A 20,123-nucleotide genomic window follows, 5' to 3' on the forward strand; every position below is an offset into this window, starting at 1 on the left:
TGTGTGGATTTTTGTCAAACAAACAAAGATCACATTTGGCTCACCATTATGATCCAAAGACTGGTAACTCACCTGGCAAGATCGGCAAAAGGGCATCCATGTGAGGAAAGACTTTGAATATGTGCTTTGCATAGCTTGAAAACTAAGTACTATGATTCTAGAACTAGGGACCATAAATTCAAGTTATGAGGGGAGAAGTTTACACTGAATTGCAGGAAGTTTTATTTTAGCTAGCGAGTTATAAATTACTGGAATAAGTTACTACATGAGTGGAAGATGCTGACAGTTTGGGGAAATTCAAAGGTCAGATGGGTTGTTACCTATGGGAAGAAGGACACACATAAGTTGTCTATTTCCTTTTCTTTTATTATTATTATTTTACTTTTTTTTTTTTTTTTGATGGGGCAGCATAAGCCTTAGGCTTCCTTGCCCCATATGGCCATTACTAATACTAAAAGTAAACAACTAATATTTATGTAGTTCATTGATTGATTAATAATATGTAAAAAAAGAATGGTTTCCAGGTGGTAAAGTAATCAGAGTTCATATGCTCTAACATCACATCAGTTTGTTATCTTGACAAGCATCAGGGTAAAATGTGATATATAAAAAGAGCTACATAGTTTAACTAATAGTAAAATCCTAGGAAATTAAATCTTAATACTGTATATCCACAGGCATTTTACAATAAAATGTAGCATTATAAGTTGGTGTGCATGATGTTGCTGCAAAAGTCACGAGTGTAGGAATTGCACAGCAATCCCTATGCTGGTGACTTTCATGCTGAGTTTGTGTGAAAAGCATACCTTTAACCTGGCCAGAAATAATCTGATCTAAATTGGTCCTCTCGCTACCCAAAAAATTATCAGTTTGTGAGAAACTTTGGGAATAAGCTCAATATGTTGGAATGGAATTTTTTCTGACACTGCTGACATTGTCTGCCTAACAGACCTGGCTCCATCAAGAATAGCTGATATATGATATAGCTGCAGGCTAGGCTACACCACTGTCAAAAACTCTAGAATCTGTCAGAGGAGGTGTTGCTTTCTAACCGGTGATCCCCGACGGTTAACTGTAACAGTATCTCACAGCCATATGGTTATATAAAGCACACTGATTGTCACTGTTAAAGTGAACAGCAACCTACTTGATATAGTTGGAGTCTGCATCCTTTCAAGCCCTTGCAATAGTGTGTCAAGTTGGATACTCAATGTGCTTCACAAGTTAGTTGCTCGTCTAATATGTGGAGACATCAACCTTGCTCCACAATTTAAGGTCTTCATGACTTCTTTTTAAGCAATCTGTCTCCATCTGCAATTTCTGTTGTTAATGAAGGTCCAATAAGAGATACTAATCACCTTGACTTGGTTTTTTCATTGACTAAATGCAGTGTAGATGCACCTGAGATCTATTTCATCTCCTTGTAATACTGTTATAGCTTCTGAAATTTCCATATACCTACCACCTTTAATAAAAGGCTCATTATATCTCTTACCTTTTTAGAACCTGAAAGGTGTCTCCAAGCTAAATGTATTCCTTGGAGAATTATTGAAACCTGTAGTCAGCTGCTGGCTAGATTTGGTGTAGGATCTGCTGCAGAGGTTGTTATAATTTCTCTCTAACCTTTTCAGAATTTTCAGCAAAAGGAAGTGCTTCACAAGCAATGGAAGATATCAAACCTGCCATCTGACCACAGTCTACTTGAAAGCATAAGTCTTAGGCTTCCTTGCCCCATATGGCCATTACTAATACTAAAAGTAAACAACTAATTATGTTGTTCATTGATTGATTAATTAATATGTAAAAAAATAATAGTTTCCAGGTGCTAAAGCAATCAGAGTTAATATGCTCTTAACATCAGTTTATCTTGACAAGCATCAGGGTAAGATGTGATATATAAAAAGACTAAGTAGTTTAATTAATAGTAAAATCCTAGGAAATTAAATCTTAATACTGTATATCCACAGGCAATTTACAATAAAATGTAGCATTATAGGTTGGTGTGCATGATGTTGCTTCGAAAGTGTTTATCCCTCTCTATTAAACAAGCAGTGTTTAATAGAGAGAAACCACACATATATCAAGAAATATACCAACAGGATACTGACTGACTGATGGCAAGCTGCCTCACCATCCTACTAAAAATTCAGTACTCAATCCTTCTGACTCTTAAATGTGGATGGACTGCGTAGCTTGCTTCCTGCTGAATTACTGGGTGATTCCAGTGGTTGTGTGGGTTGACACCCATTCAGTCAGAACTAATTTACTTCAGTCGTGATCACTAAGCAACAGCTAATTGATGTCATTAGTTTTCTTCAAGCTGTCAAAGACAGTGGGATTCTACAATCTGCCATATTTTATTGTGAAATGCCTGTCAATATATAATTGACCCATTGCTTGCTATATATAATAATATATTTGCTAATCAAGTTTTCCCCTAAACCTGCAAAAAAAAAAAAAAAAAAAACAGAATAATTATGCTATAATTCCTCTGCTGAAAGTTCCCTCACTGCTAAGCCATCAAGACCAGTTTTTACAACCTGAATTCTCTTAAAAATTCTAGAAAAACAGTCGTACTACTAATCTTATCTGAACAGATATTAGTCCACATACCTGACCAGTTTCATATGCTTTTCCAAATAGGACCTATTTCAAATTCTAAATGAGTTTTAGGCTCTCTCTCAATTTGCAGTTGTCTGTGCTGATGTCCAGTAGTCCTGTGGCACAATTTTAACTATCAGACACATTTTAATTGATTGTCCAGATTTTAGTAATATCCGTTTTACCGCTTTTAATCATCTGACTGAGCCGTATACACTCAGTCAGATTTTATCTGACAATGACCATGTGTCTGCTATTTTTAGCTTTTTGAAATCAGTAAACCATTTTACTCATATTTAAAAAATCTACTTCGTTAATGTTACTTGTTTACTGATATTTGTCTTTTACCGTTTATACTTGTTTTTATACTCTGACTTGGTGACCTAATTTGTTAGGCCACTGAAAATTTTACTTTTTATGACTAGGTTTTGGCGCATTATAGCCTTAGTCGCTAATGCGCCAATAAAACCCAAGCAACAACAACAACAACAGCTGATGTCCAGTCTGCCTTAAACATCTTAGATGTCAGTGCTTTTAATTAATATGCTTGAAAATGCCTTCTGTAGTGAAAATATATTCAGTTTCTATAATCTTCTCTAAGGGGCAGATCAATTATTTTCCACATCACAAAAGGATCTTTGAATAGAAAAACAACTGCAAGGTTTCCACAAGATGGAGTCCTGTCTGGTCTACTCTTCATGGCTCTCTTAATCCCATTTCTAAATGACCGAGATGGTATTTATATGTATGCAGATGATATTAAGCTCCTCGCACCTTTACTCTAGTTTGTAAATCTGGGAAAAGCAGTGGCCAAGATCAGTGAGAAACATGATGATTTGGCTGAATATTTAAAATTGCTTAATTTCTTTCTGAACTTGGATAAAACTATGATAACAATTTTCTCTCTTAAGCTAACACTGACCATACTGAAACCATCGCTAAACAGCCAAAATTATTCCTACAGTTAAGAATTTGATCTGTGTAGTATCTGGTGGCAGATCGAGCTTTATCTGCCACGTCGAACTCTGATGTGGACCTAAATGAGTTTGTGATAACTAAAAAGGAAAATGGAGGAGAAATATTTGAAGATAGAAATAAAGAAACACCTGGAGTGGATTGAATCTATCCAATTATATTAAGGGAGGAAGCAAAGGAGGTAAGCAAACCCTTAGTCATAATTATGAGAGCATCCTTGGATTCAGAGGAGGTCCCTATGGACTGGAAATGTGCAAATGTATTAACAATTCATGAAAAGGGATCAAAAGGCGACGAGCAATTACAGACATGTTGGCTTAAGTTAAAGGTCAAATGGTTAGTTATCCATTTAAGGAGGGAAACAGTTTGTATTTCATTTATTTAATTTTATCATTATTTCTTTTTTCAGCAAAAACCTTGGGACTTTCTTGCACCATATGGTTAATGATGACAGAATGGCTTTTATTTGATATTTTCAGTAGAGATCACATGCATAAAATATCAATGCATAGTTTGAGCCACATAAAAACCTGTGGCCATTTAACATACTTAGTTTAAAAGGAGGGTGAGGTAATTTTGAGTGTCTTCTCAGCTTGAATGTATCCTGTTTTTGCTGTTATCTGATATCAGAAAAACATTTTGCTTTCAAAGAATTAAACATTGTTGTAATTTGGCTCCTGCAGATTTCATCTAAATGGCAGCCTTTTCATCATTTTCAATCTCTGAGTGAGAAGGCTCTTGGTATATCCACAGATTGCTTAAGTAGCCATTTAAAGTACTTTTATCAATTTTGATTATTTTATTTATTTATTATTTTTTTTTAAACTGATTACTTTACCTGTTAAATATCAATTTCAGAATTACGATACATCAGAATCCAAACTGCGCCGAGAATTTGAAGTATATGGACCTATTAAAAAGGTATTTTTATTTATTTACCTTTTCATGTTTGGGTATTTAAATTTTTCTATGGCCATTTTAGCTTAGCTGTAATTCGTAAAAAGTACTTATTTCTGCTTTGTAATGTAAATAATTTATTTACATTTATACTAAAATAATGTAAATAATTTGTTTTTATAATGTAGTCATTGAAGGGCATATTTCAACAAAAGCAATAAATAATGATGTAAGGATACTCTGCTTCGATTAACTGGTCTATTTTGGAAAACAGCTTAACTGAAACATAACATTAAAGGTAAATCAAACTTTTCAGTACAACTCTGTACCTTCATCAGCGATTAACGGTAGAAAGTTTTGGTTAAAGAGTGGTGCCTACATTGTTGCTAAAGTCCTATTATACGGTAGTTTCGAAATACAAAGAAACAAAATATCTATGTACATGAGAAAGTTCTAGTAACCGGTCAATATAGCACTTGTCACATTGACAGTTAACTTGGTAGAGTATATTTGCTGTCTAGGTGTGGGGGTAATTTCTGATCTGTTTTATTTTCTATGTTTCATTGTTGTTGGATTTCAGTTGTATAAGTGTGTACAGGCATATTTTCATGCTGTGTAGGATGAAAGCCTAGGAATAACTCATGGGGAACCCTACTCCTCAAGGGAGTAGGATTCCTCCAATTGAAGTCCAACTTGAAGAGGCCTTTAGAAATTCTTCAGGTATGTAACAGGACTCAAATCTAGACCTCTCTTTCTTTCAGTGTAGTATACAAACATTGTTTATAGGTCCTTGAGGTTGTCCCAAACATTCTCTCAGATATGCCAGACAAGCTGTACTTGTTACCTGGGAGTCTAAAACGCTGATGAAACTGATATTCGGGTGACACTCAAGTCAAGTGGACCCGAATTTCGGCAAAGTATGGATGGTCTGTGGCAGCCAAATCCTCTGCTTGCACCTTCACGATGGTGGGACTGTTAGTAATCCTGGGTATAATCTCCATGCACAAGTACATGGTGGGTGACCACCCAGGAGTGAACCAACGTAAGCAGGGGTCGAGGTGTGGTGCCCACACCACATGGAGGAATGCCGCCCCTCTGTGTTACAAGGCAATACTAGGTGGTAGATGACTCTCATCAACTGGTGCAATTCCACGACTTTGCTTATTGGAAGCTTGAAGTGGTGGAACCCATGTTTAATCTCCAGAGCTCAGTTCCAGTAAACTCTTCCCGTCTCTTCCATCATGCAGTATGACTGATGACTTTTGAGGTTATGATGAACATCGTGGCGAGATCCAGTATTCCTTACATTTCGAGGGTACAGCTCTAAAACGGTGTTTGCAGGCCGGCTGCTAGTTAGTACACCGGACCAAACCTATTGGTAACTTTCTAGGAGGCTTCCGGATCAGCTAGTGTATAATCTTGCTACCTCTACTCTGCCAGATAATGACTGGAGGGAGGCCGAGTAGTGTGAATGCGGGGGGCATTGTCGAGGCCACGTTATGTCAAGGATCTGGGTATATTCTTACCATGTGTACGCCATATCCAAAATTTTCATTACTTCATACAGCATGTCCCACCCACTTTTTCTTACTATTGAATACACCATGAATTGTCAAACTAATAGAGCAAGCTTATCTGCGAAAAGATCTAAACCTCCCAACCACTTCCTAATTCATTTCACAAATATACGTGGTCTCAATTCTAATCTCAACGATGTCCATTTCCACTTGCAGTCTTCCAAACCTCATGTACTTTTTCTGACAGAATCTCAGTTATCGGTTGATTCAACTACTGCTCATCTCAGATGCCCAAATTATTCGCTGTATGATTCCTTTCGACTCGGAGGTGGTACTTGTGCATATGTCCGTTCTGATATTCCCTGTCAGAGACTTGTCAATCTCCTCTCTTTGATCTTCTCTGGCTTAATCTCTCTACCTCATTGTGTCAAATTCATCTGTTGTCTCTACCGTTCTCCCAACTCCACTAATCACTTGGAGCTCTGACTTCCTCTCTTTGCAACTTGAATTTCTCCAGTCCAACTTTCCTAACAGTGAGGTAATTTTTCTTGGTGATTTTAATGTTCACAGCTCCAGCTGGCTTCCATTTTCTAGTCACACCGACCCAGCTGGTCGAGATGCTGAGGCTTTTGCAATTACTAATGACCTTGCACAGATTGTTCATTTACCTACAAGAATACCAGACAATCCTAATCATACAGCCAATACGCTTGATCTTTTTCTCACAAACAACCCTTCTAAGTACACGGTTGAAGTGAGAGCTCCTTTAGGCACTTCAGATCACAACTTGGGTGATTGTCTCTTCTCCAGAGGAACCTTTATCTCATGGCTATTCCCAACCTCGTGTTTTTTGGCATTACAAGAATACAAAATGGGATGACCTGCGAGACTTCTTTTCTTCTTTTCCTTGGTCAGATTACTATTTCAAAACTTCTGATGTCAACGTTTGCTCAGATCGTGTCAGTGAAATTATTCTTGCAGGAATGGAATCTTTTATCCCACACTCCACTTTAAAATCTCGTCCTTCATCTAAATCTTGGTTTTCCAATAAATGTGCTAAGGCTGTCCAAGAGAAGAATGTTGCATATATTGGCTTGTTTCTAATTCTTCAGTTTCATTTTCTGCCTACACCAAAGCTTGCAACAATTGTAAAGCAGTTATTAATCAGTCCAAACTAGAGTTTGAACAGGCTAAGAGTAGAAAACTTGCTTCTTGCCCTAATGGTAGCCGAGCATTCTGGTCTCTTGCCAAAGCTATTGGCCACAACTTTTGCCCATCTCTGCTCCCACCTCTGTCCAAACCCGATGGTTCTGTTGTCACTGCAGCCAATGATAAAGCTGACCTACTAGCATCCCATTTTTCTTCCAGCTTATGTATTAATGATCTTGGTAAAACACCTCCCACCATTCCCAACACGCTCCATTCAATGTCTCCTGTGATCTTCCGTCAAAAGGATATCAGAAGGATTTTGATGAATCTTGATGCTAAGAAAGCTCCAGGTCCTGATGGTATTTCTCCACTTGTTCTCAAAACCTGTGCTCCTGAACTTACTCCTATTCTTTGCCGCCTTTTTTCACTTTCTTATTCCAAAGGTGTTTTTTCCTTCAGCTTGAAAATTTGCTCATATCCAGCCAGTTCCTAAAAAGGGTGACAAATCCCTCCCATCCAATTATCGTCCCATTGCAATTACTTCTACTCTTTCTAAAGTAATGGAGAAATCAATTAACCGCAAACTCTTAAACTACCTAGAAACCTTCCGTCTGATCAACGATCGCCAGTATGGATTCCGTCAGTGTCAATCGATCCACTGGTGATATTCTGGCTTATGTTACCCATTTATGGACTAATTCGATGGAAAGGTTCGGTGAAACACAAGTAGTTTCTCTTGACATTTCAAAGGCTTTCGATCATGTTTGGCATAAAGTTCTTCTAAACAAGCTTCCATCTTATGGTTTGCCAACTGTTTTTAGTAATTGGTTATATAGTTTTCTCTCTGATCACTCACTGAGGGTGATGGTAAATGGCTCTCTGTCTTCTAACGTCTCCACTTTCCCCCACTCTTTTCCTCTTGTATATTAACGACCTTCCATTGACTGGAAATCCTATCCATAGTTTTGCCGATGGTAGCAGATTGCATTCCCTTTTCCAGTTTGAGAACCCTTGCCCTGCTCAATCAGCTTCAACTTCTCAAATATCTGCTACCAATTCCTTAAATGCCGATCTTAAGGTAATTCTCCAGTGGGGCAATGACAACTTAGTTGATTTCAATCCTTCTAAAACTCAGTCTTGCCTTATATCTCGCAAAAAGGATTCTTCTACTCCTATGCTTATCTTTGGTGACACTCCGATTTCTAGGCAAAATGATATATCTCTTTTGGGGATTACCCTAACTTGTAATCTCTCTTGGCACAAGCACATTACAAATATTGATTCCTCTGCATCTAAAAAACTTGGTTTCCTCTTTTGCTCTTGCCTTTACTTTTCTTCCAAACAACTGCTCACTCTGTATAAATCGCAAATCCACCCTGCCATGGAATGTTGTTCCCACATCTGGGGTGGTGCCCCCAAAACCTCTCTCTGGCTTCTTGATTCCATTCAGAAGAGGGCAGTTAGGTTAATTAATGATTCATCTCTAACAGAGTCTCTCCAATCGCTGTCTCATAGACGTACTGTTTCTGCTGCATGCCTCTTCTGCAGATACTTCCATGGGCACTGTTCTTCTGAATTGGCTTCTATAATTCCTGCTCTCTCTTTCAAAACAGTCCGAACACATGCAGCCACCAGCCAACATCCATTTACTGTCCAACTTCAAACTCACAGAACCAACTTTTCATCTTCCTTGTTTATTCATTCAACTGCTGTTTTCTGAAACAGCCTTCCTTCATACGTATTTCCTGAAAATTACAGTCAACAAATATCTTCTTCTTCTTATCAACAAATATCTTCTTTCGTCTTCTCAACCTGCAACCCAAGCACCGTACTAAGTACTATAGGTTCTAATACGTCTCGTGTTTGGGGTTTACATAAAGAGAGAGAGAGAGAGAGAGAAAAAAAAAAAAAAAAACCACTTCTTTGCCCATGCTTGCCCTTTTTTCATCCTTGCCATTCTGCAAGAATGGCAAGGATGAGAAAAGGCAATGGGTGGAACAATACTACCGTCTCCCTCCATCCTGGTGTGCTAGAGAAGGGATTCTAAATTTTTCAGCTGTTTTTCTAATGGTCCAGTTGAATCTCTAGGAATACACCTAACACTTAATTAATATATGCAGTACAATTCTTGGAAAACTAGGTCAACAAAATGCATTCTATCTGAACATTAAATTCCCATATAAACTTGCATAACTTGCCGAAATACATTCCTGAAGAATTGCAATTTTTTTTTTTTTTTTTTTTAAAGAAATATGAATAAATGCAATTTCTGTACATACCTGATAAACAAGTCTTTTGTTGCTCAAGTCACACTTGAAGATAAAAGATGCATATTCGTGGCACACCTAAATGATATTGCCATTGAACTCAGTGGTGTTTTACCAAATTTTGCATCACGCTTGAAAATGGTTGCAGCACACACATGTTCTAGGGTGCACTGGTTAGGAACCACTCTTAAAACTAATCATGTTTGAAAAATTCATGCAAAGAAAGCTGTTACCTTCTTTTCATCATAAAGAATCTTATAGTAAACTAACATCAAGAAGGCTTCTGGTAACATTATTGCTTCTTTGAACATTGGATCGGAATCCTCTATTGACTCCTGTTATCTTTTTCACCTTCATAATTTCTCATAACTTCCAGGTTAAGGCGTTTTGCCATATCTAAAATATCCTCTGTGACATTTGCTTGCATTTCTTTGAAATCTTTGTTGTCATGGACAAACTGCAAACAAAGTTTCTCCAACAATCCTTCGTGGTGACTTGCTTTATATCTTTCCAGCTTGCAACAGTGTTTCTCACTGCCACAAGTATGTTATACACTCCCCATCCACAATTGCATAAGAGTTGGTGCCTCTTTCCCATCAGTATATAAATCGTCTGAACCGTGATATTTCTCAAATAATAGCACTTTAAAGTGAAATTGATCCCATGATCCATAACTTCTTTTCATCACTCCACGGCACCCTCACTTTTTTCTCTTTTTTTCTTTCTTTTTTTTCTTTTTTTTTTTCACTCATCTGAACCACATGGTAGAAAGCATATCTACAAACTGTTGTTCAACTAAAACTGTGAAAACTGAGAATGAATAATGTGCAGCATACTCGAGACTTCTGAAATGATAACCAAACTAAAACTTTTGTTTGTTTCTGTTCATACTCAATGATTACAGGACTCATAAGTGCACAATTGCAGTAATTGTTTATAAGGATAGCATCATAGTGCACCAGACACGAGACTGCAGGTAACTGCATATATGCTAGCAATATTATCAGATATACAGTAACTGAGCATTTAGTGCATTTGTTATTAGTTATGAGCTTAATCTTTTGTAAATCTGTGTAGTAGGTAGGCTGCAGTTGTGGATGATTCGGGCCCCTTGATGATTGATCCTGGCATTCACATTGTTGTGATGGTTTGATCTGAAACAGAATGAAAGCAGACCCCAGCTATTTTGAATCTGCCTTTCATTTACATCTTCGTTAAGTCCACAGTGTTGCACTCTGTCCAAGCTACTGTAAAATAGCTGGCAGCTATCCCTTCCAGAAGTATTCACTCCACACTCAGAAAGGTTTACAAGGTCTCCTCAGGAGGCTGGCACACATTTCCATACAAAATACAAATATGTGAGATAACTAGCAACCCCCCCCCCCCCCAAAATAAACGGTGTACTTACTAGCCGGCCGCCAGTTAGTGCACCAGACTGACCCTATTGGTAACTCTCTAGGAAGCTTCGCTTCTTCTACTTTGCCAGATAGTGACTGGAAGGAGTCTGAGTAGTGTGGTGGTGGTGGGGGGGGGGTATTGTCAAGGCCATGTTATGTCAAGAAGCTGGGTATATTTTTACCATGCGTAAAATATATCCAAAAATTTCATTACTTCATACGGCAGCCGACCGGGCTAGCCGGGTGGGTAAAGTAACTGTCTGGCAACCCAAAGGTCGCGGGTTCAAATCCCGCATCGGGCTTGGATCAGAGTACTGCAAAAAAACCTTGGGAGGTGCATTATGGCCACAGAAGCCGATGCGTCAACAACTAACTAAAAAAAAACAACTTCATACGGCATGTCCTCCCCCTCCACCTTTTCTCACTACTGAATACACCATTAATTGTCAAACCAGTAGAACAAACTCATTTGTGAAAATATCCAAACTTCCCAAGCACTTCCTTGTTTATTTCACAAATATATGTGGTCTAAGTTCTAATATCAATTATTCCATTTCCACTTACACTCTACCAAACCCCATCCCGTGTACTTTTTCTGACAGAACCCCAGGTATCTGTTGACTCAATCGCTGCTCATCTCAATTGTCCAGATTATTTGTGCTATGATTCCCTTTGCTTCGAAGGTGGTACTAGTGCATATGTCCTTTCTGATATTCCATCAGAGACTTGGTAATTTGGAATCTCCTCTTTTCGATATTCTCTGGCTTAAAATCTCTATACCATATTTTGTCAAATTCATCTACTGCTACTCTTTCTAAAGTAATGCAGAAATCAATTAATCGCCAATTCTAACTATCTAGAAACCTTCCATCATCAACAATCGCCATATAGACTCTGTCAGTGTCAGTCCACCCATCTGTGGACAGATTCAATGAAAGTTTGACAAAACTCAAGCAGTTGCTCTTGATATTTCGACTTTTGATCATGTTTGGTAAATAAGCTTCCACTTTATGGTTTGCCAACTGTTTTTTGTAATTGGGTATCCAGTTTTCTCTCTGACCACTTACTGCAGGTGATGGTAGATGGCTCTCTGTCTTCTAACTTTTCCACTAATGCTGGTGTTCTTCAGGGTTCAATTCCTCTCTCACTCTTTTCCTCTTGAATATTAATGACCTTCTTCCATTTGACTGGAAATCCTATCCATGGATTTGCTGATGTTAGCACATTACATTTTACCTTCCAGCTTGAGAAACCTTTCCCTGCTCAAACAGCTTCAACTTCTCAAATATCCACTAACAATTCCTTAAATGCTCATCTCCTGGTAATTCTCCAGTGGGGCAAAGAAAACTTGGTTGATTTCAATCCTTCTAAAACTCAGTCGTGTATTATATCTCGCAAATAAACATTCTTCTGCTCCTATGCTTATCTTTGATGACATTCCGATTTCTAGGCAAGATCATATATCTCTATTGGGGATTACTCTGACTTCTAATCTCTCTTGGCATAAGCACATTACAAATATTGCTTCTTCTGCATCAAAAAAAACTGGGTTTACTCTTTCGCTTTCGGCGTTACTTTTCTTCCAAACAGATGTTCACTCTGCGCAAATTTCAAATCCGGCCTACCATGGTGCAACAAGATTGGTGAGGGAACAAAGGGGCGCTGTTACCAAGAAAGGCTTAAGTATTGCAAATTGCAGCACCTGGAGACTAGGCACTTGCTAGGTGATCTGATTGAGGTGTATGAGGCCTTGAATCGTTTCAGCAGGCTCAATACTGATGGGATTCTTCCTCTTTCCTCAGATTATAAACCTGAATGGGCATAAACTGAAATTGAGAAAAGACAGTTGTAGAATGGATGTGTGGAAATTTGCCTTTAGCCAGTGAGTAGTTATTTTCTGGAACACACTTCTACCTGTTGTGGAAGTTGATAGCTTAAATAAATTCAAGGAAGAGCTGGACAAACGTTTGGAGCAAATGGATGGATGAAATGAGAAGCGTTTATTTTTTTAGCTGATCTGCATAAGCTTGCTTTCTTGCATCATATGCCTCTACTAATGATGTGGGAACAAAAATATTGTCCCCACATCTGGAGCAGTGCCCCATATCTTTCTCAGGTTTCTAGACTCCATTCAAAAGAGGGCAGTTAGGTTAATTAACAAGTCTCTGTATCACAGACATTCTATTTCTGCTGCATGCCTTTTCTATAGATACTTCCATCACACCTCTTCTGAAATTAATTCTATAATTCTCTCTCAAAGCAGTCAGAACACGTGCTACAGCCAGTCAACATCTTTTTACTGTCCAACTTCAAACTCACAGAACCAGCCTTTCTTCTTCCTCCTCATTTATTCATTCAACTTCTGTTTTCTGGAGCAATCTTCCTTCATGCTTGTTTCCTGAAATTTACACTCTACAGAAGTTCAAGTCTAATTTCAACAAATATTTTCTTTCATCTTCTTAACCTCTCCAACCTATGCACAGTTGGGGTTTTCCTAAAAATAAATGATGCAATGCATGTAAATATTTCAGGTGATAGCTAGAAACTGTAATTTACACTTAGGGAATTTCCAAATATTTTCATATGGAAATTTTGTAGAAGTTGAAAGCAATATAGGCTGTGTTTATCTGATGCAAATGCAAGAAGATAATGAGTGCTAAAATGATGACAACAACATTGAAGAATAAATAGTAGTACTCAAAAAGCAAAAGATAAAAGATTTATTATGTAAATAATCTTCCAGGATATTGTTAAAAGGAAAGAAATGAAGAAAATGCAGTTGACCCTTCTTAATGAAGTTTTAAATAAAATCAGCATACAAGGTTTTTTTTTTTATTGTATAATATAATAACAGTACTGAAGCTAGAACTATTTTTAAAGAAAAATTATTTAATTTTAGTGTTAAAATATGTTAGAACAATGTTTTAATGAGGCCTACTTTATTTTCACAATTTAGTTTATCCAGTAACTTTGAATTTTTGGTAACTGTATCATGTCTCACTTTGTCTTAGAGATAAAAAGGATCTACTGTAAAATGCTTGTTTGCTGTTAATTAAAATAATTCTGTTTATTTGAAATTTTTTTTTTTCTCTGGTATTTTTTATAATAAAAACGTAAGGTTTTGATGTTTGTTATTAGCATGGATCACCGTTCATTTGAATTAAAGGAGTAAGGCCTTAGTGGCTGTCTTTTATGCTGCTGGATCAGTGTGTCTTTATTACATTTTAAAAACCGTAAAAGAGTGGGAGCTAAGTTACAAAATACAACTTCACTCTGTCCATGCAAACAGGTCTTGTTCATTTTCCAACTAGAAAAAGGAACTTTGCCAGATACATATATGGGGTCTCATCCACCTGTATTTTCCAGCAACAAAATTTTACTTTTAGTAGCAAAGTCATAGTTTAGCTACCTTAAATTGTCTGTGTCCTAATTATTAATGGTCAAATATCTACTAAAACTCTACCAGGATGTTAATCATTTGAATTTCACTTCCATCATATCTTTGCTATATTACCCAGCATGCAAACTGAAACTTTTTTTTTTTTTTGTATTAACAAAAAAAAAAAAAAAAAATAGGATATTTTAATTTTTTTTTTTTTAATATACTATGCATACTGAATAATATACCATAAATTAGCATTGTCCAACCCTTTTGACTGGCCAGGTGCCTTATATATATTTTTAAGGTGGAGGCCTTAAAAATTAATAATTCCCAAAAGAAGCACATAAAAAACAAGATGTGGCAATAAAGTTCCCAGACTGGTGCTGTTGCAGTCATATTCAGTGAGTTTGAAATTAAACAGAAGTGGTATGTTTTTAGTTCTAATTTTCTCCAACAGATAGCGTCCAGTAGGGACTGACAGGTTTCAAGTAATAACCAGGTTCATTGGTACTGTTAGGGTTCCATATCACAAAAATATCAAATTTTGCTTTAAACTGGGATTTTCTGCAACAGAAACATATGAAATATTAAAAACCGTTTATGGTGATGAAATGCTAAGTTGTACCAGTGTGTTTGATTGGTGTAAGCTTTTTAAAGATGAACGTGAGAGTGTTTGTGATGAGCCAAGAAGTGGTTATCCAGCAACATCTCAAAATGAGGATATGAGTTGCAAAGGTTTGGGAAATTGTGGCATGAGATTGTTGTTTGACCCTCCGAATGAAGGCTAATGAGTTGGATGTGAATGAGGAGATGGTTTGTCAAATTCTGCATGAAGATTTAAAGAAAAGGAAGGTCTGTGCAGAATTTGTGTCTCGCAGATGAGCAGGACATTAAAGGATGTCATCATGTGAAGACTTCATCCAGACTTTTCAAGACAATTCTAATTTTCTCGACTATTTTCACTGGAGATGAGAGTTAGGTGTTTCAGTATGGCCCAGAGATGAGGCTTCAGTATGCAGTGGACTTAAATAATCAAGGGCCAAAACATTTCATTTACAGAAGTCCGGGATCAAGGCGATGCTGATCATGTTTTTCAGCAAATAGTGCGATTCACAAGGAATTTGCACCTGAAGGGGAAAGAGTCAATTCTGTGTTCTATGTACAGATGCTTCAAAGACCATTAAAGCACATTTCCCAGGTGAGGCTGGAATTTTGAGACAGAGAGAGGTGGGGAGTTGGTTCTTGTTACACAACAATGCATCTGCTTCTCCCACACTTATTGTGAAGATACTTCTGATGAAACGTAGCATTGTACAGATTAACCATCCACCCTGCTCTCCTGATCCAGCATGTGTGGAATTATTCCTCTTTCCCAAGGTGAAAACTGCCATTTTTGAACTGCTTCACTTTGTGTTCTTTTTATTGCACCAGTGTGGGAAATTCATTGCTGCCTCATGTGTGTTTGTGTACTCCGTAGCCGAGTGGGCAGGAGCGGGAGTGCAGTAGCACACGCTCTTTGAGTAGACCGGGGTTCAAGCCCCTGATTGCTGAATACGGTCGATCTGCCAACCCGCACTGGACCAGCGTGGCAGATTATGGTCCATTTCCCTCAGCATGAATTGTTGAGGAGGCTTCCATCCTGCAGTGGGTTGATAATGGCTGCACTTCACTTCACACATATAACTTCACTGCTTCTTATGTCATTTTCCATGTAAAAAGTTAATCTTTAGAGAAATACAATTCATTAAATGAATTTCATTTGACTCTATTTAATAATTTTGTTTGTGCAAATTTTTTGAGTAGTTAGAGTTTTATTTTAGTAGCACAGGCAAGAGAAAGAGGGGAAATTTAAATACTAAAAACATTTAATTTTAGTTTAGGTTAATTAATTTGTGATGCTTGCATCCTAGCATTTCCTCCAAGCTCATTCTCAGAAAAGGTGGTGGTACTTGTTTGTAGGTGTCATGACGCCCATGGGCATCATGTTGCACAGTGCTGCCATTAATTAAGGAACTGGGGTTAATTTTCAGTATGTTTTTGTATTTTTATATGTAGTATCTCAACTTGTTTTACATATAAACTATTAATAATTTTTATTATCAGATAGTAATTGTTCATGACAAAGACACTGGGAAACCTCGTGGTTATGCTTTCATTGAATATGAGCATGAACGTGACATGCATTGTAAGTATTGGAAATTTTGTTATTACTTCAAGTTTCAGTAATAAATTTTAAGTATTTTGCTTTCGTTAGACACGCCATTTAATAACTAAACCTAATTGTACAAATAATCTGTGGTTAATTTTATATTTTTCAATGAAACAGTTTACATGTTCCAAAAAAGTGCCTTTTTTTTTTTTTTTTTTTTTTTAGGGGAATGTAAAGAATATTTTTAGTTTTCTCTTATCTTATTAATCTGAAATTTAATCCAGGAATTAAATATTTAAATAAGGGGAGATAATATATGATCCTATAGCTAACTCTTAGCAGGATTATATTTTAAAAAATTATAGTATATGGTATATTTACTATAAAAGGCTTATTGAATGATAGTTGCATTTTAGGAAGAGGAACAATATAGGGCTTATTGTGTAGTAAGAAGAGTATAATCAGTCCTCTGTCTTATATTTCATCACAGCCTGATGATGCGGCTGGTGTCCACTACAGTGTAATGAAACTCTTGCTGTTTTAAACTAGAGGATACTTTGGTTTGTATATATATGGTAAGGTGGTTGGTAAGGATGTTTCTCTCATTTTGTACACACACACACACACACTACAGAATTACACATTCCTCTCTTGAATTCTTTTAAGAAAAGGAATCTTAAAAAAATTAAGATTCCTTTAATTTTTTTCAACCTTCTTGGCTGTTTTTTGTCCTCCATTCGTTACTTTCCCTTCCCTTGTCATCATTAAGTAATTTGGTTGTTTTTCTTATTAAATTTTAATAAAACTGTAAATCTATAAAAGTGATGTAGTGTAATATGAAATTTTCAGAAAATACTTGGGGCAATAATAACGCAGTGAAACATTCAGTTGGAAATCTGGCTTGTAGGTATTATATGATATCATTGTATTTTAATTTATCTTTAATGCAGTAGTGTTAAATTTAAGTGTTTCTGTTATGTCTAAGAAAGTATCCCAAGAATGAAGATAAATTGTTATGGGTTCTCTTCCTATCTTGTAGGATGTAGTTTTGTGGAATCTTGGCATATCACAAATACATAAGTAACCGTTCAATAATCTCTATAAATATTTGGTACTGTGCTAAGTTACTTTGGGGTGGCAATACAAAATGGGGATTAACCTTGCTTAAAGCTGCTTTGCCTATAATATTTTTTTACAGGCATACCTGCTTCTATTTGCATTACAGTGAGTATTATTAGTGGCTGCCACACCTTAGAGGCATACAGCCTCATTGGCCAGTTGATCATTACTTTTTTGTCACTGGTTATGGTTTGTCAGAAATTGTCTTTTTTGATTAGTTTTAACCTTTGAACTCTGTCAATGTGGGGCAGAAACACAACTGGAAGTGCTGAGGAAACAGCAAAAAAGTTAACTTTTCCACCTTAAGTTGTGTGTGTCCTGAATTAGATAAATCTCAAAGTGAGATCTAGACACCATAGAACCACCTTGAAAAATCAGTTGGAAACTGTAAAACCAAAACTCTTTAGAATGTGTAAAATGTATAGGAGTAAGGCACTAGTTATGTTAGAAATAGATAGGCTCTAAGTGTTTGGATTGAATATCTTCCTAGATACTTAATGATCACAAGTATGCTTAAGAGGTTATGTGATGAGTTCACAAAAATTGCCTGTGTAGTCTGATCATGAGCCTTTTATTCTAAATCAGCAATTCATTAACATTTCCATTTGGAAATGTTATATGGGGGTGGATGATGCTACTGATGCAAACATCTGAGCATTTAAGTTTTAAATTATATGCATCAGCAAATTTCAGTGTTAACAGGTGTATGTTGTGCATGTTTTAAATTCAAATCATTCTATTTGGGGAGCAGCCTTCAGTCATTTAAAAGTAAGATGCATTCTTTCTTCCCATTTTAGACAATGCACGGGGATATTCTACCACACTATGGGCTTTGGTGACAATATAATTATTTTTTTTCCCTGCTTGTGTCCATCTTATTTTACAACTAGTGTGCTAGACATTTCTTAGGTCTCCCATAACATAGTGATTTTACTACTAACCACTCATCTTTATTCTCATCATTGAGTAAGGAACTTTATAAAGGATATTTCACTTGAATTTGGGTTAGCTGGTCTTAGGCAGAAAAGGGGGATACAGATGAAGTAAATGAGAACTAGGGAGGTATTGCTGCCTCACTGCCATTTTGGTAGTGAGTTTGCTTGTGGAATAACTTTTGTAAATATGAAAACTTTGTATAAATGCTTTTAAACATTAATTTGTTTTCATTTGACTTGATTGCATAATGTTAGAGTGAAACTGAAAATCAAATCAGAATTAAAAAAACTAGTTAAAAAGCTCATTATTACTTTTGATATCCTCTACATCTATTTATTTATTTATCACTTGATTCAATTTTATGAACTTATGGATCTAAATTCCAGAGAATGTCTTCAGTTTCAGGCTCAAATAAGAAGCTAATAATTGTGATTTCTCTCTTCTAATTTTCAGTAGGGTTTTTTCTTGTTATCTATTGTAACTTGTACTGGAAGATTTGAAGACATTTCGTACATTTATGGATATTATTTGAAACAGACTTGAAAATGTTTATACATACATATGTACAGACTGCTGAAAGGGTCATGGCTTCATTACATATTGAAAGCATAACACAGGCAGTCAGCACTACAGGTGGCTAGTATGCTAACCTTAAAAGAATTTTGGGAATGCTATCGAGTATGAACCAAGTAGTAGAGAACAATGGATAATTTCACTTCAAGGTTTTGGAAAGAAAATTGGGTTTGAAATTCAACAAGAGAATGATTGAACTGATCAGTTCCAATAAATAAATAATAATAATAAAAAAAACATGCAATGAGGACCTCGTTCAAATAGAAAAGCAGAGAAGTTACGATGAGGAGTAAGATGCTGATAATATTTAAACTGCAAGGACATAGCCGAAGCTTTCAAAACTCTAGGCCTTTTCATTTCAAATTTTGGTGTAAATGATTGGTATGTAGTATATTTGCAAGAGAAGATGATGTTGAATTCTATTGTTGCTTGTGTCCTGCCCTGAAAAGAAGACTAAAGTGCAGCTGCCATTGAAGTTCTTTAAGAATGCACAACTCTGCACTCTCCCCATAAAGGAGCATTATGTACACTTGAAACTGGCACTACCCTTGTGGTTTTGACTCTCTCATTCTTGGTTGTCCTTAGTTATATGATGATGTGCTTATTTGCAGGTGTTCACTTTGTATGTTCAGATGTGTAGGCTGTTATAGTAGTTATACCATTATTTTTTATTTTATTTTTTTCAGTGCAGTAGGAGCCTTAATGGTAATTTTGGTGACTAGTCAAAGGTGCTTTTAGGTCTTTTTCTGCTTAAGTAGGTTAAAAATTTGTTTTTAGATAAACCCCTTTTTCTGTTGTTTATTTGTTTTCAGTGTATTTTATTATAAATTAATTCATCTGTATAAAGTAATATACATTACAATTTAATTACAGAATCTGTCACACTAAAGATGAGAAGGGCTCTTTACATTTACCAATGCACATTCTGATTACCTATATTACCAAATTAAAAACGAGTGATTATTATTGTTTCATAATAAACAGAATTCCTAACATGGTATGTTGGTAAGATTGGTAATAACATTCAGGGGCTAATTAATTAAACCCATAATTTCTGTTCCAAATGGTAATCTTTTTCTTTTATCTATCATTTATATTACTTTTTTTGTGTGTGTGTGTGTTGAAGAATCACAAAAATGAAAGAAAAAAGTACTCACCATC

At 36.4% G+C, this 20,123-nt stretch overlaps 1 protein-coding gene across 1 annotated transcript in view; it reads left to right on the forward strand.

The window, feature by feature from the left end:
• LOC150077339 (U1 small nuclear ribonucleoprotein 70 kDa-like) overlaps positions 1-20,123 on the forward strand; it is a 230,287-nt gene that overhangs the window by 83,956 nt on the left and 126,208 nt on the right. Inside the window, exons 5-6 of the mRNA XM_090385619.1 lie at positions 4,435-4,497; positions 16,289-16,370. Coding sequence (XP_090241745.1) covers positions 4,435-4,497; positions 16,289-16,370 — 145 coding nt within the window. The remainder of the gene's footprint in view (positions 1-4,434; positions 4,498-16,288; positions 16,371-20,123) is intronic.

Source organism: Mastigoproctus giganteus, chromosome 12 (genome assembly GCF_048544385.1).
Source record: "Mastigoproctus giganteus isolate SK-2022 chromosome 12, ASM4854438v1, whole genome shotgun sequence".
Lineage (NCBI taxonomy): Eukaryota > Metazoa > Arthropoda > Arachnida > Uropygi > Thelyphonidae > Mastigoproctus > Mastigoproctus giganteus.